At 38.0% G+C, this 26,491-nt stretch overlaps 1 protein-coding gene across 10 annotated transcripts in view; it reads right to left on the bottom strand.

Annotated features, from left to right (window-relative positions):
- Positions 1–26,491, bottom strand: part of CADPS2 (calcium dependent secretion activator 2) — a 545,582-nt gene that overhangs the window by 64,929 nt on the left and 454,162 nt on the right. For 4 of the 10 annotated variants that reach the window (XM_070466441.1, XM_070466414.1, XM_070466410.1 and 1 more), the window contains 6 exons: positions 23,926–24,082; positions 6,469–6,610; positions 6,223–6,342; positions 2,669–2,824; positions 956–1,103; positions 215–229 (listed from right to left, as the gene is read on the bottom strand). In XM_070466441.1, coding sequence (XP_070322542.1) covers positions 215–229; positions 956–1,103; positions 2,669–2,824; positions 6,223–6,342; positions 6,469–6,610; positions 23,926–24,082 — 738 coding nt within the window. The remainder of the gene's footprint in view (positions 1–214; positions 230–955; positions 1,104–2,668; positions 2,825–6,222; positions 6,343–6,468; positions 6,611–23,925; positions 24,083–26,491) is intronic. The other 6 variants (XM_070466446.1, XM_020909462.2, XM_020909468.2 and 3 more) reach the window with 3 other exon arrangements.

Here is a 26,491-nt window from a genome sequence, read left to right as displayed (position 1 = left end):
AAGAAACATTCCCTTTGACATTATTTACGATGAAAGTATTCACATGTGTTTTAATGCATCTTTGGGTATTGCAATGTAGTATTATACACATACACACCAACCAAAAACCTGAACATGGAATTATATTAATTTGAAAAGATGAACACAAAAAAGGTACACTTACAAGAATAATAATTCAAACGAAAATGTGTGTTTTTTTTTAAATGAAACTTACCCACTGACTATCAAACTGGATCATGCCATGAGGGAAAATAAAACACGATGAAGGAGAACATAAGGGAAAAATAAAGAAATGATGAAAAAGTAATTACAATGGGCAAAGATGCAACAAAATATTAACTTAAAGAGATAATCTAAGAAAAAGAGATCCGTTTCACCCAATCACCACTCTCAACAAAAATAAAATCATGGGGTAAAATAAACTCTATTTCTGAATACAGAACCAAACAAAATAGAAATCAAATTGAAACAACGGGGCATTCATTGAAAAAAGCAAAGACCAATTTTCCAGTATATTTCTACTTGATCTTAAAAAAAAAAAAAGGAAACTTCCGTGTAAATAAAATATTTCATGGGCTATTTTCTGTGGCCTGTTTTTTGGATGCAAACTCTGGATACTCTATATTTGTATAAACAAAGCAAGTAGCTTTCTAGCTTTCTCATTTGCTTGTGAAAAGCAAGGTTGATGTAAATATACAACACCTAAGCCATTAAAAGGTATATCTGAAATTCAATGGCAACTTGTAAAATTTGGGGCAGTCTTTGTATTAAAAAGAAGAGTCTGATAAGAGCAAAGGATAAAGGGGCATTCCATTATTATAATACAGAAAAGGCCAAACACATGGATGGGGAACTAGGTCTTTTTCATCTAGTCAAGTAAGAAACTTCTGGAAACAGCATGTATTTCTTTGCCAGGGCACTCTACATTCCCACATGCGACATTCAATCCACTTACCTCCTGTCCTCCATCCAGGGCACAGAGCTTGGTGCTTTGCTTTTTGGCATCAACTAGCACATTAAACATCGTGCACATAGAAGCTGGGATGCGCAAGTCAGTGGTTTTGCTTGCCTTTTGCAGCTTGAGTTCAAATGCAGTTCTTGTTCTATTCATTAAAACATGAATTAGGAGTAAGAAATCTGACATGTCCCCCTGATTTGTAAAAGTGAAATCAACACTACAAGATGCTAATTTAAAACATGCAAATACAGAGTGTGGCATTGCCTGGGAGCTGGGAGGTGGGATGCTCTTCTTTTTAGGTGTCTTGTATGAAAGATCAGACTGTGATACTACTTGGATACTCACTCAGACAGTTAAGTGAAACGGTGAAGTTTTTCCATTCAGAGTACACACTAGATGTCTGAGTGAGTATCCAAGTAGTATATTAAAGCAGAACAAATCCTCTGTGTTAGGGTTTACCAAATTAAGAAAAAAAAAAGGACAAATTTCGAAAACTAAAACACACAATGTGCAACACAGAATGTATAATTCTATGTCACTTAGTTTCTCTTTCAAACACCTGAAGTTGCATTTAGGGTTTTTTGTTTTTAAAAAAACTGCATAATAGATGATTTGGAAGTGGTTTTGCTAAACTGTCCAAAGGATATCCATAGATTTGATACATTAGAATCACACATGCCAAACCTGATGTTTTTTAAACATTAAATAATCTAATTCATGGCCTTGTTTTAAAAAGCCATTAAACATTATTTTAAAGAGATAATTTTTCTTGTTTTGAAGAATTCAGTATTATCCAGTTGCTCCAACTAGAATGTTATTCCAATATGCTGCCTGCATTGCTCTTGTATATCTCATGAACAAAGGCAATGGGGAAAATAATGCTAATGAGGATGAAGCGCTGATTTTGTAAAAAGTATTAAATAAAATGAAAGTGCATGTGGAAGAATTCAAAGCCTCATAACTTATTTCTGGTTAAGTTCTGAAGAATGTAAATGGACACTTGGAACTCATCTGATGTGGACAGAGAATACCAGAAAACAGAACAATTGATGGCAATGATCATCACTGAAGTTTGCCATGCCATTTCACAGCACGTGAACATAGTACGTAATGTATAAAGTACTGAACAGATCTCTCCATATGTCTCAGGAAGCACGGACTCGGGGATTTAAAGCATAGCATCCCAAGAGATAACAATAAACACAACAGAAAGGATTAATACGAGTATGGGTGCTATGGCTGAGAGCAATGGCTTATTGTTTAGTCGGTAAGTTGTGTCCAACTCCTTGTGACTCCATGGACTATAGCCTACCAGGTTCCTCTGTTCATGGGATTTTCCAGGCGAAAATACTGGAGTGAGTTGCATGCCCTCCCCCAGGGTATCTTCCCAACCCAGGGATTGAACCCACTTCTCTGGTGTCTCCTGCATTAGCAGGTGAGTTCTTTACCACCAGGGAAACCTGGGAAGCCCCAACGGCAATAGTTAGACCTGAAAAAAAGTAGTGGGCCAATTGTATCAAGTACATTCATCCTTAGAGTTTAGGTCCAAGTACATAATGTCCTTTAAATTAGTATGTAATGTCCTTTAAATTTTGGAAAAGCTATACAAATTGAAACCTTTTTTGTGATAGTTATGTAAAACGTACTTGGTGAAATGTGGTATTTTGGGTGCTTGGCAGAGTAAGCAGCAACTTGAAAATATACGTCTACCTTTTGACACAGGCCTCTATCATGTCACTGGCCATTAGTTTAAGTCTTTGCTCTAAGTGATGGGCAAATTCTTGTTCTGGCCAGTGAAGATCAAAGACAAACATTTGCAGTGCATCCAGTTTCCAAAAAAGGTCTTCTGATGTTGCTGAGCCATTGCTAGAAGAGAAAGGAAGAATGAACATAGTGAACTTCCACTATTAGCTACATGGATCACCCATACATTATTATTATTATTTTTTCTGTATCAATTGTTGTCAGTGAAAAAATGCTACATAAAACCTCTAATGATCAATATTTTCTTTGCTCAACCTCCTAATTTTCCCTTTTTACTTCTTAATGAATGAGGCAAGGCAAGGAGAACAAAATAGAAATACAGCAGTAAAGTTTCATAAAAAGGGGTAAAATAATGGGCAATGGTCTTTACTAAAGAAAAAAATAAACATATACATAGGAACAGACAAATGTTCTTTACCAACCTCTAGGATAAACATAAAATGCATATTTTCTCCTAGAAATTCAAAGAAGTATGTTTTATGCAAGAAAATCCACATGATGGAAACTCTAAGCTTTACTCAACTCATGCATATATGCTTCTGTAATCATGATGGCTTCTGTTTGTCTTCACGTATGTTGCCTTCAGGGCTTTCAATTTCTCAGTTACAGGTAAGGTGAAACAGGTATAGGGAATGAAATAATAGATTGGGTAGGGAAGCAAATCTTGCCTCTATCTTGAAATGTTTTGGGCCTTTTCTCGCTCATAATTAAACCTTACTTAGTACAAGGTATGGTCTAACAGAGAAAAGATATACAAGGTGCTCTCAAGTCAGAGCAACATCATATATTTCAGGTCCTTCCATTTATCTAACCAAGAAGCCAAGGTCTGCTATGCCTCCACCACTACGGTAAGGTTACTCTAGGGACCATGTTTTCACACCATGCACGGAGGTAATTAGTGTCAGAGTATATAATATTTGGGCCAATGATAGTATTATTTACTTTCCATTAAGCCTAGTGTACAGCCTAAGAGGAAAAGAGACGATTTGGAAATAACAGTTCTATGTATACTGCAACTTATAAAAGAAAACAAAAGAAAAAGAAACAACAACTGCTGTATTGATTTACTTCTGTTTAGCTTTCCAACATTTAACATATACTAACCTAAAATTTATATTTCAGGTTTGTAAAAGAAAAAATTTAAGATAAACTAATTTATCACAAGGGCGTGGCGGAAAATTTTTATAAAACCAAATTCTTTTAAATAACCACATTGTTTAGCTAAACACATCTTAATTAGTCAGCTTAAAAACAATCACCTCCTGCTCTGACTAATTAAAGGCTTATTGCTATGCCCTTGCTCCCCCACTGCCTCAGCATCTCAGCTCCATCACCAATCCACCCTGCTCCCCTCCTCCCATTCTGCCAGGAATTCCTCATGATCTCCTCATCGAGCCAAGGTGTCCTCAGAGTTAAATTCTCAAGGGAGCAATCACAGCAAAGCAGTGAGCATTACCCACAGCACTTTCTTCACTTACCGTCTCCAAACCTTAATATTCAGTGCCCCAAAAGTATCATTAAACAAAAGAACCAGAGAACCATACTGACACTGCTGTAAAAAAAAGTTTGAGAAAACACTATATTTAATTCTTCATTTTGCTACTTATATAATAAAAATAAGTGAAAATAATCATGAAGCAAAATCCTCTGATACACTTACAGTGTCCACTTTGGTAGATTAGAAGAACTATGTTTTAAGAGTAATTGAATGTAATTGATAAGGAAGCAAATTTATTTCTTATGATTTTTCAACCAAACAATAGCAACAAAACCCACCATTACGACAAAATCCCAAATAGTAAAGGTAGAATTCTAATAAAAATGGACTTTCTCATATGTGACAAATAAATCTTTATAGAGAATATGGATATATGTTTTTTGTTCTTTGATTCTGTTACAGAATGATTCTAAATGATACATATGCTTAATTGGGAATGTAATTAAGGTAACAAGTGTTTGTTACAATTAAATAGATAAAAATGTAAATAGGTTTTCTCTCAAGCTGGCATGTATAACCTGCAATTTATTCATAGCTTTTTCATTTTAATATTACTTCTGATTAGTGACCTATCCCTAAAAGTATTAATCACAGGTTAAAGAATCCAAAAGTGAAAAATGGAGTCTGAGATAATTTCCTGAAAATGCCAGCAGTAAACTTACCTTACTGGCATTCACTCCTAGAGCTAAAAAAGCCAGAATTTTATAGACAGGGAGAGATTTGGAGGAGCATCTATTAAGATGATTTATACAAATGTGGGTTCAAAGCCTGTCATTTGCTGACTGGGAGACATGGGCCAGTTCTGCCTTTTAACTTCTTGGTGACTTAGTTTCCTTAACTGGAAAAAGGGGAAAGTGATATTTACCTCACAGGGTTGTCACAAGGCTTAACCAAGAAAAAGAATTCGGCCCTCTATCTCAATTAACGGTAGCTAATTTTCTTCGAATTATTACTTTTTCTAGCTGACTTCATATGAGATCTTGTGCAAAGCATGGGCTATTACTGAGTTCATTTCATTTCTGTGAGGCTCAAACTTTTTGAAACCATTCAGTTATGGGTAATAATGATGATTGGTGATAATGTAATAATAATTATGGTAATAACACTCATAACATAGATTGTAGTTATATAGTAGTTATCATTTATGGAGACCCTAGGCTGTGCCAGGCTCTTTTCACAGTTTTTTTTTTTAAATCCTCCCAAAAAAATCTTTAAATTAGATGTAATAACCATTTTAAAGTTGAGGAAACTGTGGTTAAGGAAGACTTAAGGATGAATAAGCTAAGCTACTGATGAATAAGGATCTAAATGTAAAGCTGATAGATTTCAAACCTCATGTCCTTTTTCACTTTAATGACTCTCATTTACCAAATCTGCAATAGGGAGGCTTGTGACAATCTGGAGTTAATAAATATGGTTTATAATGATATAAAGATTATTTTAAAATAACAAGATGCAACAAACGGTACATGAAAGGACAAAAGAAGACTTGCTGGTACTGAGGAACAAAGGACAAACCCTCCTCTGCAACCTGCATTATTGGTTCTTTAAAGGTGAGACTAAGGAAAAAGCAGGAAAAGATTGTGTTCTTAAAGCTGTTCTTACAAAGGTTTTTCTACACAGATAAGATAAATCACACAACTGGAGCCAACAAAGGATCCTGGACATACACAGCGCTAACCACACTGCTTGCCTGAATATAGAAAACTCCGGTTATATCACTTAGACTAGAGTCACAACCTACGTCACAAAATGACCCTGCCCCACAGATCACATATGAACATCAACGCTGGGAGTATTAAAAAAAAAAATCTATATTATGTATCATCGATGTGCTAAGCTTAGCTTAATAGCTTCAAAAACTCAAACAAATAAAACCAAAACACAGTATTCCTCCACCAATGATGATAAATGCCATGCAGTGTAAACACATTTGCACAGAACACAGCCCAGGCCATGCACCAGCTAACACACCACCAGGAAAGAAGTGAGGGATACACACGTGGACTCATATAAAGAAGCCATCCACGAAGGAGTAGAAAAGCTAGGAATCTGTGGAAGATTAAGAGGCAGACTTGGAACTTTTGGAAGAGCTACATTGGGAAGACTGTTGGCGATATTCCTGTAAAGAAACAAACAACGTGGGAAGGGACCACCATAAGCAATAACTACAGATGGCCATGTGTAAGGTCATCAGGGCAGGAGAGAAGAGACAGGGGCTCTGTGGACACTAACGCAAGATACCTACTTGACAGGCTGCCATGTCTCTTGCTCAAAACCTCTGTGAATTGACTGAGCGATGGAGGACTCCATGAGATCCACGTAGCGGACCACCAAGGGCACAAAGATTTCTTGCAAGTGTTTATGAAATTTTCCATTACATAAAAGTGCTGAAATAGTCAAGCAGAAACAGAGTTTGTCAGAGGGCTTATAGCAGGCATCTGGAAAATATGGATGAAAAACTTTTCTGGAAAGAGTATGACATAGAACCAACAAAATACAGAGAATAACGGGCTTTGTTCCTCATACTGGATATCACGCAATTAAAACGAACCCCGAAGTATAGTCACCTTCTGCATATGGCTGTCAAAACCATAAATGTGTCTCTATAAAATCTTCCTGGCAGGTGGTATGGTTTTATTTTCTAAAAGGTTTAGCTCACGAGGCATTTGGCCACTTGGAGATTCAAGTGAACTGTGGAGTGCCCTAAAGATCTTGACACATGTAAATATGGCAATTAACCAGAGTTATAATCCTCGTGGGCTTCCCATGTGGCTCCAGAGGTAAAGAACCCGCCTGCCAATCCAAGAGACAAAAGAGATGTGGATTAGATCCCTGAGTCGGGAAGATCCAGGAGGGCATGGCAATCCACTTCAGTATTCTTGCTTGGGAATACTGGGAAAGTCCCAATTCTTCAGACGTCCCTGTAGCTCAGATGGTAAAGAATCTGCCTGAAACGCAGGAGACCTAGGTTTGATCCCTCAGTCAGGAAGATCCCCTGGAGAAGGAAATGGCAACCCACTCTAATATTCTTGCCTGGGGAATTCCATGGACTGAAGAGCCTGGTGGGCTACAGTCCATGGGGTCGCAAAGAGTCAGACACAACTGTGCAACTAACACACATTCTTTCTTGCCTGAGAGTCCCGCGGACAGAAGCGTCTGGCGGGCTAGAGTCTATGGGGCGGCAGGAGTCAGACACAACTGAAAAGATTTAGCATGCATACATAATCCCCATGGCATGCTGTGTACCATAGAACTAAATCTCTTCAATTCTAAAAGATAAGTCTGCTTGCTTCTAAGAGATATACTAGTTTAACTCACCAGGAGGGTGACTGTGGCCTTGGGAATGTCTATTCTACTTTATGACCTTTTTAGTTATTTGTGAAATTTTTCTTAACCACTCACTTCTCCATGTGTGTATGTAAAAAGTCAGCATATCACATGCATTTTTTAGTTGTCCATTAGTCTTTAGTGAATTGTGATGTAGTAATAGAACAAACATCCTACCTAACGCCATTGCAGGAGTCTAAGCATTGGTCTACTAGGACAGGACAGCTGGACAAGATGCACTTTACCTCCTCTGAGAGATGGCTGCTTTCTATGCACAGGTCATAACTCTATTGGAATAGTCAGTGTTGTGAATGGAAGGGCCATGTCTCTCCCAAACTCGTATGGTGAAATCCTAACTCCCATTCCCCAGTGGCTCAGCATGTAAAAAGTCCTCCCACAAAGCAGGAGACAGAGAAGACACGGGTTCAATCCCTGGGTCTGGAAAATCCCCTGGAGAAGGAGATGGCAACCCACTCCAGTAGTTGTCTTGCCTGGAAAAGCCCATGGACAGAGGAGTGTAGTGGGCTACAATCCGTGGGGTTGCAAAGAGTTGGACAGAACTGAGTGACTGAGGACAGTAAGCACATCAATATGATGGTATTAGGAGATGGGGTCTTTGGGAAGTGGTTAGGTTGAGGGCAGAGCCCTCAACAATAGGATCAGGACTCTTCTTAGAGACCCTAGAGACAATCCCTTTCATCATGTAAAGTTACAGTGAGAAGACGGTTGGTGGTGAACCAGGAAATCTAGCCCTCCCTAGACACTGAATCTGCTGGTGCTTTGATGTTAGACTTCCCAGCCTCCAGAACTGTCAGGAAGAAATTTCTGTGACCTCGACTTATAAGCCACCCAGTGTGAGGTATTCTGTTGTGGTAGCTGGAACTAACACAGTGTGTGCCCAAACTGCACCATGAAAGAAGAGAAATTCTGTAGGAAAATACTAAGTAATGCTAAGCAGTTGTCAACAAAGAATTTGTCATTTTTTAGATGATAGTACATATTTCTAAAGGGGACATCCTAAACTCAGTTGTGATTTCTTTAAATAACTGTCAAAGTGAAAATGTATTCATTTAAAAAAAATACTCTGTGGTTAGCAAAGGTATTCCTTAAGAGATGGCATTTTAACTGAGCCTAAATAATAGGAGAGACTTGCATGGAAGGTTTAGAGGGAAAGTTTCTAGGAAGGAATGAGTTGGTGTGCTCCTAGTAAAACAAAAGAGCCTGTATGGCAGAAGCAGAGTGAGGGAGGGGGAAGAATATTCCCAGGTAGCGTCTAGATGGTAGGACATTGTGAAAAGGATGAATTTTACTGGGGAATGGGATGCATTCTTATTTTTATTAAGAGAGGAGTGATGTGATATGGTCTCTCTGGCTGATATGTAGAGATAGAGTAGATGCCAAAGCGTGGAAGCAGAGAAGAAGGTTAATACTCAGTCCTTTTCTACAAGAGACCAGATGAAAAGTTGTCGATGATGGTGGTGGCAGAGTTAGGAGGAGATGTGGAAAAGGCTCATCAGTAATCCCATTCCTTTTCTTTCCCAGCAGGATGGATGAATGTGGTTTACAATACTGTACTATATACTTGAAAGTTGCCAAGAGAGTAGATCTCAAATGTTCTTACTAAGCCCTCTGCCAAAAAAATTGTAACCATGTGAGGTGAAGGGTGTGACAACTAACCTTAATGCATTAGTCATATCAGTACAAAAGTATATCAAAAATTACTGCATTGCACACCTTAAACTTACACAGTATTAAATGTCAACTATCTCAACACTTTTATTTATATGAATTGGAACAGTTGTATATGCTTATAGTTACTAATCTAATTACTAGAACATATTACTATTGGCTTGGCCAAAAAGTTTGTTTGTTTGTTTGTTTCTGTAACATCTTATGGAAAAACCAGAATAAACTTTTTAACCAACCCAACAGTATTATCTTCATAAAATATTCAGCTAAATACACCAATTTCCTCATAATCTTTCTCAGGGCAAAAATACTTCAAAAACCTAAACAGTGTTTTAAAACTTGGGCAAAGTATGTGATGTTTACCATGATAGCACTAATAGGAAAATGCTCATAATCACTTTAATTTAATGATTCTAAGATTGGTCAGAGGCTGAAAAATACAGACACATGAACATGGAATAGGAAGTTATTCCCAAGTACAGAAGAAAATACAACACTGTGGTTTTTCTTGAATCTCTAATTGACATAGTTTAGCATTTTTCTTTTCTGGTGTAATAATCTTTACTGGCTTATCTATATGCTAAAAGATTTCCCACTAAAGTGAGAATGATAATTATATTTAACAATAAATGTCTTATGGAGGAGACTCATGTTATCTTAATGATGTGTTTATTATCACACTGAAAGGAGCTTTATTTATTCCTAGAAAGGTAGAAGGTACTATAGATCATGTAATTCAGTTCCTTTTACCAAATGGCTTCCCTGTGGCTCAGACGGTAAAGAATCGGCCTGCAATGCGGGAGACCTGGGTTCGATCCCTAGATTGGGAAGATCCACTGGAGGAGGGCATGGCAACCCACTCCAGTATTCTTGCCTGGAGAATCCACATGGACAGAGAAGCCTGGCGGGCTACAGTCCACGGGGTCACAAAGAGTCGGACATGACCGAGTGACTAGGCACACGTAAGTATGGATACTTACTGAATAAATCACTGCAGTAAGAAAATTTAAAAGTACATACACTAACTGGAATCTATGGGATCTCTACTTCAGCAATCTCCTTATGTTTCTCCTCCACCTTCTCTTCGTTATCACTAGCATTTCTGAACTGTCAGTACTATATTAAGTTCCTTTCTAGGTATTCTCTCATTTAATCATCACAAATGCTCTGTGAGGGAAGTGTTATTTTTTTTTTCAATCTCTTCAGTATAGGAGATTGAGGCACAAATCATTTAGGACACTTGGCCAAGTCACTCAGTCATTAGACAGTGCAACAAGGATTTGGTATCGGAGCACCTTCTTAACTTTCAGATGGTAATACTTGTTAGTCACCAAGTTGTGTCCAACTCTTTTGTGACCCCATGGACGGTAGCCTGCCAGGCTCCTCTGTCCATGGGATTTCACCAGGCAAGAAAACTGAAGTGGGTTGCCATTTCCTCCTCCAGAGATTCTTCCCAACCCAGGGATCAACCCTGCATCTCCTGCATTGGCAGGTGGATTCTTTACCACTGAACCACCTCGGAAGCCCAGATTATAATACTATTTTATCTCAATTTTAGGTACCATAAACTATTATCATTCTCTCTATTCATTTACATATCTGTTCAACTTACTATCATCATATTAGCATCTGTTAAGATCTAGAAATGTGGTAAACTCTTCTGGGTTAAAAAAAAAAAAAGGGAAAAAAAACCCCTGCAAATGACAAACATACTACACCATATCTTAGATGACTTACATGTATTTGGAATTAGAATTTTTAAAAACTGTTACAACATGAAAAAGTGAAAAGGTTAGCAAAACCATTATATTCAATGAATTGAAAAGTGAACTAAATTGGGTAGCGTGATTTATCCAGCTCTGTTCTTCTTTCTCAAGATTGTTTTGGTTCTTTGTGGTCTTTCGGCAATTCTACTCCTGTGTATATGTCTGAAAAAAACAAGAACACTAATTTGAAAGGATATATGCACCCCAATATTCATAGCAGCATTACTTACAATTGTTAAGATATGGAGGCAACCTAGGTGTCTATCAACAAATGAATGGAGAAAGAAGTGTCTATCAACAAATGTCCATATATACACAAAGGAACACTACTCAGCCATTAAAAAAGAAATTTTGCCATCTGCAGCAACACTGATGGACTTGGAAGGCACTATGCTAAGTGAAATAAGTCAGACAGAGAAAGGCAAATAGTATAATATCAGTTACCTGTGGAATCTTAAAAAAGTAATCATCTAGTAGATAAAAAAGACACAGACTCACAGATATAGAGGACAAAATAGTAGTTACCAGTAGGAAGGGGGAAGAGGATTAAGAGGTGTGTGATGCTAAGTTGCTTTAGTTGTGTCTGACTCTTTGCGACCCCATGTACTGCAGCCCACCAGGTTTCTCTGTCCACGGGATTCTCCAGGCAAGAACACTGGAGTGGGTTGTCATGTCCTTCTCCAGGGAAGAGGTACAAACTATCAGGTATAAAATAAGCTCCAAGGGAATAGAGACACTGATGTAGAGAACAGACTTGTGGACATCGTGCGGGAAGAGGAGGGTGGGATGAACTGCAAGAGGGCAGCACTGAAATATATAATTTCAATGTATAAAACCAATAGCTAGTAGGCAGTCATTTTTTAGCAAGGGGAGCTCAGCCTGATGCTTTGTGATGACCTAGAGGGGTAGGATGGGGGGCTGGAAGGGAGGCTTAGGAGGGAAAGGATATGTGTACACTTATGGCTGGTTCTTGCTGTTGTATGGTAGAAAACAACTCAGCATTGTAAAACAATTACCCTCCAGTAAAAAATAAGAGAGTATGCTCCAATGATACTTTGCAAAACACAGGAAATATAGCCCACATGGCACAGTAAAGATAAATGGAGTGTAACATTTAAAAAGTGTCAATCACTACATGGCACACCTATGTATATGTATGCGTATTCAGTCACTCAGTCATGTCTGATTCTTTGTAACCCCATGGACCACAGCCTGCCAGGCTCCTCTGCCCATGGAATTTTTCCAAGCAAGAATACTGGAGTGGGTTGCCATTTTCTACTCCAGGGGATCTTCCTGACCCAGGGATCAAACCCGTTGTCTTGCATCTCCTGCACTGGTAGGCAAATTCTTTATCACTAGCATCACCTGGGAAGCCCTGTACACCTGTAATATATAATATTTTATATCAACTATATTTCAATAAATAAAAGAGAACTAACACTGTGAAAATATTCAATGTGCTTATAATACACATTGAAAGGACCATTTCATGGACAATTTTACATGGCTGTATAGCTAGACAGTGTGCCTAAGCCTTCATTTATATGGCCTATGAATAAAAAGTATAAAGAACCTTAGGCTTTGCATCTTTATGAAAGTGAAAGTGAAAGTCGTTCTGTCGTGTCCGACTCTTTGCCACCCCATGGACTATACAGTCTATGGAATTCTCTAGGTCAGAATACTGGAGTGGGTAGCCTTTCCCTTCTCCAGGAGATCTTCCCAAGACAGGGATCTAACCCAGGTCTCCCACATTGCAGGTGGATTCTTTACCAGCTGAGCCACAAGGAAGGCCCAAGAATATTGGAGTGGGTAGCCAATCGCTTCTTCAGCAGTTGCATCTTGATAGGTACTATTAAATATCATCATTTTGAACTATACCAAAGCCAAAATACAGCCTAATGTTAACAAATCATTTCACCTGCAAATGAGCAGTTTACCTCATCAGTTTAAATGCTACTTTACTACACATTTAGAGATTAGGTAAATTGGCTATTCAGTCATACTTAGTTTGTTAAGATGAGGATACACATAAGGAAAATCACACTCAGTTACTATTAAATGTTACAATGATTCTAAGATTAAGTAGCAGTTGACTCAAATGTATTTCTGGCAAGAGCTCTCTTTTATGAAACAAATTTTACATCTACAAATGAGCACTCTACCTTATTAATTCAAATGCTTCTTTATTGTACATTTAGAGATTAGATACGTTGGCTATTAAGTCATGCGTAGTTTGTTAAAATGAAGCACATAAGGAGAACCACACACGGTTATTATGTTATTATTACATGTTATAATGATTCTAAGATTAAGTAGCAGTTGACTCAGATTATTTCTAGTAACAGCTCTCTTTTTTTGATATACTTGATAAGCACTGGATTTATTATCTTGTTAAACAAGCCTGCTTCTCGTCTCTTATTCTGATCCTAGGGATAAAAACAGTGATCGTCCACCTGATCAATATACCAGCAACCTGGAAGTTGTACCAGAGGTCTTTCCTTCAGTTCCTACCTCCAATTAGGAGTGAGAACCAGCATATTTTATATCCTTACTATCTTTCCAGCACATCTCATCCTTCTGTTCATCAACACTGCTGTTGTCCTAGTTCCAACCCTCTCATCTCCCATCTTGGCTAATGCAATAATTTCCTAACTGGTCTTAGGCACCTAATTTTCCTTCTGCTCATTCATCTTCTTAAAATCTCAAGCAGAGGGGTGTGCTAAAATATGAAGCAAATAATGTATCTCTTAAAGATTGTAATTTTTTAATGGATCCTCAAGAGAAACTTCAAAAGCCTTAGCATGAAATGAAAGCCATCTGTGAGGTGTCTTAATATGACCTCTCTGGCTCATTTCAGTTACCTGACTCCCTTACATCCTGTGGTCCAGCCATGATTCTGATGGTTTAGTTCAAGTAGACACTTTCATGTCTAAGTCTCTCTTGAAATGCTTCATTCTGCTGTCCTTTTGCCAAATTACTGGTCTCCTCTGTTTATTCTTCACCCTGCACAGGCTTCTACTGTGGTCCATGCTATACTTCTGTACTTGATGATGTATCTCTTTCTTCCTATGAGGGTGCAAGGTCCATGAAGAAGGGACTATGTCTATATTCTTAGTATTCAACAAAATCCCTGTCTCAGAGCAAGTGTTCAAATCTTTGTTGAATGAATGACTTGAATGCCCTATGAAGATTACTATATAGTTACTACATTATTATTCTGTATAAGAATGTATCGAGGGCTGTGTATCTTTTCATATTTTATGTGAAATATACAGTACTAAATACTTTTATGAGAAATCCTATTTTTAGACCATAATGTCCAATATCAGACCGCTAAGAATTCTACTGGATATTCATTGTTATTTAGTCACTAAGTTGTGTCCATCTCTTTTATGATTCCCACAGATTGTAGCCTGGGCTTCCACTGGTGGCTCAGTAGTGAAGAATTCATGGGCAATGCAGCAGCCAGAGGAGACAGAGGTTCAATCCCTGGGTTGGGAAGATTCCCCTGGAGGAGGGCATGGCAACCCACTCCAGCATTCTTGCCTGGAGAATCTCATGGACAGAGGAGCCTGGCGGGCTACAGTCCATAGGGTCACAAAGAGTAGGACATGACTGAAGCGACTTAGCACGCACATACACATGAACTTTAGCCCACCAGGCTCCTCCGTCCATAGGATTCTCCAGGCAAGAATACTGGAGTGGGTTGGCATTTCCTTCTCCAGGAGATCTTCCCAACTCAGGGATTGAACACGTGTCTCCTGCTTGGCAGGTGGATTCTTTACCACTAAGCCACCTGGGCAAGCTCGTCTACTGGATATAAATGTTAATTTTTGTCTCTCATTTCATTATTATTATTCCTTTGGGCACGCTTGTGGGATCTTAATTCCCTGACCAGCGATCAAACCCAGGGTCCCAGCAATGGAAGCCTGGAATCCTAACCACTGGACCCCCAGGGAATTCTATGTCTCTTATTTTAGTGAATATACCAAAGGGAGTATTTCTTCTGTTCAGTTATGACTTGACAGCAGACTACTACATCCTGCAGAATTAGGAGAAAATGGAGATTTCCATTATTTCCTAAGTACGGTCACAAGTGTTGAATGCTGGCCAAAAGTTTGCTCACGTTTTAGCAGAGTTTTCCTTTTTTATTAAAAATATCAAATTATAAACCCAAGTTCCACAGTTTTAGAAAATTGGCAACTGGTAGTACTACTTCTTCAGTAAAAGGCAAGGAAGGATGAAGGGAGAGATGGGATGGAGGAGAGAAAGGAAGAGGAAAAATGAGAAGAAATGAAGAGCAAATACACATAGAAAGGTAAAGAGAGACAGAGGACTTGGTTTCAAAAAGCAAGACTCCTTGGATACAGACAACACTATACTTGTGTATGTAAATGTATGCTCCTTTTCTCAGTTGCCCATATGCCAGTTTGCATCCCACTCCTATCAGACATTGTCAAAAGCTCTCTTAATATGTAGCCCCAGGCAGCAGAATGAGTGCTTCTATCTTCCCCATATGGTGTAATAAGGATGGGTTAGGATTTGGGACTGCCACCTGTCCAAATCAGGCCTTTACAAGGCATCCACTGCAACAGCTCATTGGAAGAGGCAGGTTTGCAACATGACATCATCCAAGAATGTTGTGACCTTATACCAGAGGTGTGGAAGTAGAAAGAACTGCTCAGAAGGATTCTCACATAGCAGTTATGACAACATAAGTGGAGGACCAGCATCTACTTTGTTGATAAAAGTATTTTTTTCCAAAAGATTTCATGTTTTACAAATACCACGTTGTTGAAAATAGGAAAGCATCAGTGACATCAAGCCCAATGGTACAATTAGAAATGGCAAAAAAAAAAAGTAAAAGGCTTAAATAAAAGGTAAACTGGGGTGCAGATGTGCCCAATTATTTTGAGCATTAATTAATTAGTTAATCCCAATAATTAATTAGTGTTGATTATTTACATACCCCAAAGAATCTTACATTTACAAAAGTACTTGTCATAGGCTTCTAACAGTCAGATTTCAACAGAGAATTTAAGCTTGATCCAATTAGTAACAGTTACTAAGACAATAATCACTGGAAAAATTTAGAATAAGCAGATAAAAGAGTTCATGCATCGTGTTTAGGGTTCATGTATCCCCTTTAGGGGAGGGGAAAGGCCACCCACTCCAGTTTGCTGGCCTGGAGAATTCCATGGAGTCCATGGGGTTGCAAAAAGCGAACTCAACCAAGCAACTTTCACTTTCACTTTTTCCCTGTTGACAGATGCATATAATGGGATCCCCAGAAGTATGAATATGAAGTTCAGGAGAAAAGCCAGGAGGACTGTAGCCTAAAACAGCATTATGTAAAAAGAAAACACACACACACACAAAACCAAACCAAACGTACTCCCCACTCAAATATAGGAACAGCACCCAACCACGAGTCTGGGACAGTAAGTAGCCACTCTGTAAATACGTGTTTACTGAGTGAGTGTCAGTAAAAATCCCACCCCTAAAGGAAACTCGGAGAGCATCCCACTGAAGTTTAAGTAAAATAGAGAACGCTTCAGGTTTTATTCTCCATCAATTAAAAACATGATCAGCAATTTTATATAGTTTGGTAATATTTATTTTATACCATATTTGGATGAGAACCTCCTAAAACCACACCCAACCCTCCCTTTCCTCTCAGTGCACTTAAAAAAAAAACTATTTGTCTATTTGGCTGTACCATGACTAAGGTCATGGCAGGCAGTATCTTTTAGTTACAGCACATGGGATCTAGTTCCCTGACCAGGGATGGAACCTGGATCCTTTGCATTAGGAATGCAGTCTTAGCCACTAGACCACCAGAGTAGTTAAAAAGTCTCACTCTCTCTTGAGATAGGAGGTTAGAAGGAGTGAGAGCACTGATGTTATAATGTTTATAATTTGGGGGGGGCAACAAATCCAACAAATCCAAGTTTAAAACTATAATTAAAAATGTCATAGCACATAGTACATATAATTAAATTGCAGCTTTATAATCTGCTGCATTATAGTTAGTAGTGCCCATAGTAGCACCCATGGATGGGCATAGTAGTATATGGCCATCTCCATTAGATTATATCCTTCTTTTCAAGGGCAGGAATTGTTTTTTACTCATGTATCAGTAAGGTGACTGAGAGTCAGTAAATCATAGGCATTCAGACCCTGTTTCTTGAAGAATTAACTTAGAGAAAAACAAACTAATATCATCGTTCAGCAACTTCTATTTTAGTCCTCAGTCATGTCCAACTCTTTTGGGACCCCATGGACTGCAGCCTGCCGGGCTCCTCTGTCCAAGGGATTTTCCCAAAAAGAATACTGGAGTGGGTTGCCATCTCCTTCTTCAGGGGATCGTCTTGACCCAGGGATTGAACTGGTGCCTCCTGATTGGCAGGCAGATTCTTTACCACAAAGCTACCTGGGAACATTCAGCAACGCTTAAAGCAAAAATAAACAGAAAGTCTTGTGGTCTAGCAATTCTCAAGCTGTCTTTCATGAGATTAGTATTAAAGCCAAATGGGAAAGTCTGGAATTTTACTCCAGTTACACACAGCCTTCTGATCTTTGGCGTTATGTCCCTCAATGCCGTTCTGGTAATGGAAACAATTGAGTATGGCTGTAACACTAACTTCTAAGAAAATATACAAAGAGATTAAAATTTAATGTCTACATGTAGTAAAGATTCGAGAGAAGAACTCAATATAAAGAAAGCTAGTGACTCATTGCATTTACCTTCCTTTTACTATACTGGTGGGTAAAACAAGTTTGACACACAATTCTGAATTTAATCAACTTTGGGATCAGGGTCATTTTCGCATTTTACTGGTCATTTCATCATTTGTAAGAGCATTATAAATCTAAGTGGGCACACAGCCCTGCTATAATCTAGAAGTTACATTCAACTGTTCCTAGTAGATGCATGTACAGACCTATCTGTAAACACTAATTTGTGAATTTCAGATGTACAGCTCATTTAAGCACTGAAGAAGAACGACATGCAGGTGCCAGCCCTCCACATTTCAAAGCTTGAAGATTAACCTAATATACAATATGGTGACCTAACAGTTCTTCATTTGAAAGAAATCTGAAAAATAATCTCTGATACAGCCAAAGTGTGAGAATAACCCAGCGGGATTTCCACCTCTTCATTTCTTAATGAGTTTTTTGATAATGAGAGGTGACTTTGCCAGTCACTCTGGGCTCTATTATGGCTAATTTGACTCCACTTCACTCTCCTTGTTAATTATTAACACTAGCCTTTTTATCCTCACGAGACCACATTCCAATTTTTCTTTTTTCGATTTTTATGAGCCCATCTTTATGAAGGTGAAAGTCTTGGAGAATAGGTTTTCACTTAGTATAGAACCTGAACATTTATTATTCGTTTAGGCAGAGATGCTGTGACACTGATTATACAAGCACGGGTGTTCTTTGGGATGGCTTTAATGTGCTAGCAATGTGAAAAAGGCTGTTAATTAAAGAAGAAGCGCCATGGTATTTTTCACCCGGGAATCAGTTCCCAATAGAATGGTCATTTGCCACTTGCTAGCATATCCACAGATTAAAAGGTGACTAGCTCCAAGGGTTTGCCTTTCGGTAGTCCTGAGAGGGAAGATTTGTGCTATTTGCAGATGGCTTTCATTTGTCAGAAGCAGTCACTAGCCCTCCCTATTATCCACAGGACAATTGTGGAAAACAGCACACAAGGATAGAGTCTATTTGTACCAGCTTCACAGTCATTCAGGATCATTCAACTATCATGCTAATTGCTTCATTACGAAAACATTTATTTTCACTAATTTTAATACATCTCTTTTTCAAAACTGTTTCCTTAGATACCATTTAAAGTGATTATCCATCTAATTAAGGCATTAGTTGGGGAGAGTGCATCAGGATGGATGGAGGCAGGGTGGAGAGGCAAATGGGAGTTAAGTCTTTTTTGGACAGAAATGAAGGAGCCCAAGTTTGTTTTCTTCATCAGCTCTGCTCTGGGAACCAGTGGATGAGCCTGTGAGGGGCAGGAGATTGGGGACAGTAGCTAAAATTGTGGTGTATCTGGTACTCTTCCCTTGAGGAAAATCATGTTGTATCTCCAAGGATTCTCAAGTCTAAGGCTTTTCCTAATCATGCACAACTGGAAGGAAACACACCTACCCCAGACACAATTCTTTGCTTCCCCTTCTTAAAACAGCAACCAAATTTGCTATCTTGAATCTCTTTCCCCTCTAATTTGTGCAGTTCCTGGAATTCTTGTCATGGATGTTTTGCAGTGTACGTGCTAAGACAATACTTTATCTGGTCCTTTCTGCATGCTTTAACCAACCTGCTTCTCCTACCTCTGTAACTCAAGGCCCTGACAAACATTTTATTAGGCAGGAATATAAGTTTAAATGGGCTTCTCTGGTAGCACAGATGGTAAAGAATGTGTCTGTGATGCAGGATACCCTGGTTCGATCCCTGGGTCAGGAATACACCCTGGAGAAGGAAATGGCAACCTACTCTGGTATTCTTGCCTGGAGAAATTCCATGGACAGAGGAACCTGGTGGGTTATAGTCCATGGGGTAACAAAGAGTCAGCCGTGACTGAGCAACTAACACTTTCACTTTCAAAAGCTTAAAGAATCTACTATCTTTAAAAATATTATCTTATTTTCTAATGTCCCCAGAATTGCATTTGTTATTGCAGACCAAGTGGTCAGGCTCCAACTCACTGCTGTACTAGTTTCCTGTCAGCAAGCCCCAGCCGAGGTGCCTCGCCTCCTAGATGGAAAATGAAGATACTTGCCTAAGATCCTCTCCGCTCCCCTAAAGATAAACACTTATTTTTAAATATCAAAGCATAAATGTTTTCACAAAATAAAGATGGTAAATATTCAGTGCGAATAGCTAAATTATTCATTAAAAAACAAAGACAACTCAGCTATAAAGCTTCCAAGCACAAATAAAGCACAAATTCTAACTAATATCTCTGGTAGAGACACATTAGTAATTTTTATTTTGGAAAAGCAGACATAAGTATGTGACATTATTAATAATAAATCACAACCATTTAAAATTTTTGTATAACTAGTGGTATGACACATGTGGGGTAACAGCTGCTGCTGATGCTGCTAAGTCGCTTCAGTCGTGTCCGACTCTTCGTGACCCCATAAACGGCAGCCCACCAGGCTCCCTCGTCCTTGGGATTCTCCAGGCAAGAACACTGGAGTGGGTTGCCATTTCCTTCTCCAATGCATGAAAGTGAAAAGGGAAAGTGAAGTCTCTCAGTCGTGTCTGACTCTTTGTGACCCCATGGACTGCAGCCCACCATGCTCCCCTGTCCGAGGGATTTTCCAGGCAAGAGCACTGGAGTGGGTTGCCATTGCCTTCTCTGGGGTAATAGCAAGCACTACTATTCAACAAATCATCTCACCTAACAAGATTGGACAGTTCAGAGCAATCTGTTCCTATTTTACCCCTGGCTAGTTAAGATTGAAATTAATTAGTATTTGGACTATAACTCTAATTAGGTCAATATGGTAAAAACTGTCATACCATGGCAGTGATGTAAGAACTCTTCTTTGGGGACATGGTGGTAAAAGGGTAGAAATTTTATGTTTTCCCATAAGCTTTCCAAAAGGACAATTTGGGGGCAGCTTTAGGTTGACATTTAACATTTGAACTGAATTCACTAAACGACCATCTGAACATTTCAAGAATTTAATAAAATAAACACATAATTATTAACAATAACCTTCATTATTATAATATTCTTCATTACTATACTACAAGCAAAAAAAAATTATGTCTTAACATCAAGTGAGATATTATTAATACTAAGCGGTCTTGACTTTGGATGGTAACTTCTGAGTTTGAGTTGAAAGTAACTGTGTTCTATTTCAATTCCCCAGACCACACCTTTTCCCAATACCAAAAGGAAATTATGGCACAGGGGAACTTTTCTATTTACCTGACTACACAGAGGAGCTGTTTTTCTCTGAAATAATTGATGCTTTCTAAAATACGTTAATCACTGAATAATCAAACCTAGATCTAGACTTGCCCCCCAAATGAACAGCACTCAAAAGAGATCATTAATAAGTGCTTGTGATTAAGTAACATGTACAAAAATGACAAAACACACGATGTTATGCATTTGATAGTAGCCAATATTATATAAATGGTTTAAATAGGAGAGGAATATGACATTCTTTTGAATTAAACATTTGGTTAAAAATCACATTTCTCTTTTAAACATCAATTTTTCTTTTTTTAATGTTTTTTTTGGACATTTTAAGAGATCTTAAAAATAAAATTTAAAAGATGCTAATTTATTGGCATTACAGCAGAGGTTCCCAAAGAAAATCTCTAAGAAATCTATAACATATTTTTCTTTCTCTATAAATAAATTGCAATATATTGAATAAGTTAAATCATCTTTACTGTGAGCATTAATAAGTACTTTCATCTTAAAATAACCCTCTAATAAATATAAATATGGTTGATTCTTGAATTTTCACGCAAGTGGAGAAAAGCAATGTTAGAAATAATCCTATACTTATTTATTTTCATTTAGGGACTTAATGTATAATACATTCATCATTTTTGGCAGCAGGTTTATTTCTATATATGTATCGTAAGACAATATTAAACCTGACTTGTAATTTCTTAGCAGAAAAAAATGATGATAAGAGGCTGGGAAAGAAGAAGGTCATTTGAAGTCTGCTACCTGGCAGGAGGGAACTAAACTAGAACTTAAAAACTGGCTGAAGACAATTTGCAGAATAAATAATTCACATATGGATAACTGTGGGTGTAGCAACTCCTAAGAGCAGACATTGTTGCTGAAACTGAAGTAGGAATTGTAGCTTAGTTCTTTGACTTTTTAATAAGATGTTTTTGGAAATTAAATTGGATAAGAGAATGAAAAGATGGCTAAAGGAATCATGATTGAAATTTCAACTGATTAATATCTAAAATATTCACTTAGCATTCATTTTACATGAGCTATCTCCTTCTTTAATCCTTACCACCAATGACACTGTACGTACTAGTCTTTCTTTATTTTATAGATAAAGAACTTAAAGTTTACCAAGATTAAGTGATTGTCAAAGGTCAGGTAGCAACTAGCAGAGACAGATGTGAATCTGTTGGGCACGAAAGCCCATGCTATTAATTACTACCACATGATGCCCCTGTTACTAAAACAAAGGTTCCTACCCTGATATCCAAAATACAGATGTCCGTGGGGAGTCCAATATTACACACAATTTCATATCTATGTAGATGTTTTTTCCCAATAAAAGAGTTGTAGTTGTAGCATAGACTCAAAGGGATGAATAACCAAAGGAAGGTAAGAAATGATGGACTAGAGTGATGAAAATCAATAGAGTAATTAAAAAAAAAGATAAAAGTCCAAAAAATGACCTAAGTTTAAACCTAGAAATACAGAGTAATGATATCCTGGAAAGAGAGAAGTAAAAAGATCTGGAGTTTCCAAAGACAGCAAGTGTGAACTGTATCACCAGTGTGACTGAGCTCCGGGGAAAGAGAGGGCAGTCGTGGGCTGCAGGAAGACAAGGCAGAAGACGGGCAGCTCTCTGGGGCCTGGGTTACTCAAGTCATGTTGTGGGCACTGTGTTCTACTTAGCACCACACTCCAGAGCAATACTGAAAAATGGAGTGAGGTCTTTTTAGGGGAAGCTGATAAGAATGGTAATGGGAATGAAAATGCTAACAGTTAAATGACTGGGAATAATGGCTTGGAAAAGAACATATGCAACAAAAGAAGGACAATTCCACTGACTTAACAGAATAAGTTAGAACCAGAGGTTAGGAGGACACGGAGTTCAACCTGGCTTATAGTGAGAGGAATGTTCTAGAATAGGGAATTAGCAACCCCAAGACCACTACAAATGTTGAAGCAAAGGCTGCCAGTAGAAACCAAACTTAAGTTGAAGGGAAATTTTAAAAAATATATTAAACTTTCTAATTGGAGTATAATTGTTTTGTAACATTGTATTAGATTCTGCTGTACAGAAAAGTGAATCAGATAATACATATGCATATACAACCTGCCTGTTGAGCCTCCCTCCTACCCCTGCAGGCCATCACAGAGCACCAAGCTGAGCTCCCTGCGCTAGAGAGCAGCTTCCCACTAGCTATCTATTTTACACTTGGTAGTGTATTCATGTCAATGCTACCCTCTCAATTCTTCCCACCCTCTCTTGCCTTACTGTGTCCACAAGTCTGTTCTCTGTGTCTGCATCTAAAAAACTCATCATAGGAAAGGCCCACAGGAAACTACATGCTAAGAAACACCTCCAAAAATTCTGATGAAAACCTGTGTCGATACAATCTGCTAGAAGACCATCGACCAGAATCATGATAAAAGTTATTACTGCCTTGGAAAAAAATGTCTCAGTAGAGAACCTTTATATTCTCTTTAATTTCTAAATGAGAGAGAGCAAGCCATATCACAGGGCAACATTACTATCATCTGTAGAACCAAATCTGGTCTGCAAACATTAGCACAATGTGGATTAGCAGAAGCCTTGATATGGCAGGACATCTAGAATAATAAGTCTCTAGGATGTATTTCAAGGATGTTAGCATTCTCAGGTACTTTAGAAATATTGATCTTTGACGATTTTCTGATTCACAAGGCACAGTGAGAAGGTCCCTGTGTTATCACTAATCCTGAAGGCAGGAGGGTAGGCATCAGAGCAACTTTGGGGCCAGTGGAACAATCTGAGAGTGTTGCTGGCCTCCCGTGGACCCTAGCCAGATATACCTGGGGAATGAGCAAACATGTTACCTGGGTCGATCCTTGTTGAGTGAGTGCTAGAACTCTGTAAATAACACACTCACACACGCAATGTTCTCTCCTCTTCATCATTTAACACACTAAAAATGCAAATGCTTACCGTCATTTCTGAGGAAATTATTAAGCAGTTGGAAAAGAGGAAAACTGTCCCAGGAGTCTTGTGGCTGTGCTTCAAGTGCTGTATCCATATCTACTGTGAATAAAGCCCAAAATTTCTCTGCATGCTCTGCCAATAAATCAGGCCACCAGGCAAATGCCTGTGAACAAATAAAGAAATAATGTAAACACAGATTACTTGTTAGAAACATACACAAATACTGTGAAAATGTGATTAAAAGTGAAATTGTAGAACATTATTGTAGAATATGTTTTGATATTTTTAGTCATAGAGAAAAAGAATTGAAATAAATACACCAAAATATTCATAGTAGTTATGAATAAATTAAGACATACAAGGAAATTTTGTTTTACACATTTTTCTAATGTTTTAAATTGATGTATTTTTAGAAATAAAATGTCATTTTATATTTTAACTCTATATTAGATTTCATATTTATCAATACAAAATTTGCTTGCTATTTAAATATATATCCATAAAATTATTTCTCATTTAAAAAATTACATTTTACTTGTAGTACTTTTTTATGAATCAAAATCTAAAACTAAAACACACATTCAGAGAGAGGGATTTCCGTCCCTCCAGTGTAAATTAGGTCCCACTAGATAGGACCTAAAAACTCTCTGCTGTTTAGATGGGTAAAAAGAATATTTACTTTTTAGGAAGTTCTCAAAAATAATGTGACCTGTCCATGGAAACTGGAAGCAGGCCCACCAACCAGGATTTGTAAACTATAAATTATAAAACATTGATGAAAGAAACTAAAGTAGTCCCAAATAAATGAAAACTATCCAGTGTCATGGATTGGAAGAGTTTATATTGTTAAAATGCCCATATTACCCCAAACCATCTACAGTTTCAACACAAACCCTATTAAAGTTCAATTGAACTTTTTTTTTACAGGACTAGAAAAAAAAAAAATTTCTAAAATTCATATGGAATCACAAGTGACCTCAGATAGCTAAAATAATCTTAAGAACAAAGTTGAAGACACCACACTTTCTGATATCAATATAGGTATATTACTAAGCTGTGGTAATTAAATCAATCTTGCACTAACATCAATACAGACACCTAGGCCAATGACACAGAATACTGATCCCAGAAATAAACCCACACATATATGATCAACTAACCTTCAGAAAGGTTATATTCTGGAGGAATATAAAATGAGGAAAGGACAGTCCCTTCAATAAACAGTGCCGGGAAAACTGGATATCCACAAACAAAACAATCAAACTGGACTACTGTTTTGCACCATATATAAAAATCAACTCAAAAAGCATTAAATACTTAAACTTAAGACATGAAACTATTAAACTCCTGGGAGAAAACACAGAGGAAAAAGCTTCTTAACTTTGCCTTGGCAATTTCTCAGATATGACACCAAAAGCACAGACAACATAAGCAAAAACAAGCATCATCAAACTAAAAACTTAATGAACAGCAAAGAAAACAATCAACAAAGGAATGAGAGAAAGTATTTGTAGGCCATATACAGGATAAAGGGCTAATATCCAAAACATATAGTACACTCCTACAACTCAAAGCAAAAACAAAACAAAACAAAAAATAAATAACATGACTAAAAGATGTACATAGGACCAAACAGACATTTTCCCAAAGAAGACCAACAAATGGTCAACAGGTATATGAAAAGGTTCAACATCACTAATCATCATTTGATTTTCAAATGCAAATCAAAACCACAATGAGATATTACCTCACACCTGTTAGAGTGGCTATTATTTACAAAAGCAAAAGATAAGTTTTGTTGAGGTTGTAGAGGAAAGAGAACCCTTGTACACTGTTGATAGAAATGTAAATTGGTGCAGCCACTATGGAAAGCAGTATGAAAGTTCCCTCAAAAATTAAAAATAGAACTCTCATATGACCCATCAATCCCAGCCCGGGTATATTTCTAAAGGAATTGAAATAAGAATCTCAAAGAGATATTTACACTGTCACAGTCAATGCAGTACTATTCACAGTAGCTAAGCACAGAGGGCATGCCAACTCACTCTAATATTCTTGCCTGGAGAATCCCCATGGACAGAGCAGCCTGGTGGGCTACAGTCCTTAGGGTTGAAAAGAGTTGGACACAACCAAAGTGACTGAACATGTGTGCAAGACACAGAAGCAAGACATCACTTTGTTGACAAAGGTCTGTATAGTCAAAATTATGTTTTTTCCAGTAGTCATGTATGGATGTGAGAGTTGGAGAATTTTTGCATTCAAATTGTGGTGCTGGAGAAGACTCCTGAGAGTCCACTGGACTGCAGGGAGATGAAACCAGTCAATCCTAAAAGAAATCCACCCTGAGTATCCATTGGAAGGACTGACACTGAAGCTGAAGCTCCAATACTTTGGCCACCTGATTCGAAGAGCTGACTCATTAGAAAAGCCCCTGATGCTGGGAAAGATTGAGGGCAGGAGCAGAAGGGGGTGACAGAGGATGAGATGGTTGGATGGCATCACCGACTCAATGGACATGAATTTCAGCAAACTCCAAGAGATGGTTAAGGACAGGGAAGCCTCGGGTGCTGCA

This window comes from Odocoileus virginianus, chromosome 1 (assembly GCF_023699985.2).
Source record: "Odocoileus virginianus isolate 20LAN1187 ecotype Illinois chromosome 1, Ovbor_1.2, whole genome shotgun sequence".
Taxonomy (NCBI): Eukaryota; Metazoa; Chordata; class Mammalia; order Artiodactyla; family Cervidae; genus Odocoileus; species Odocoileus virginianus.
Note: the sequence above shows the minus strand (reverse complement) of the source record. Positions and strands in the feature narration are given on the sequence as shown.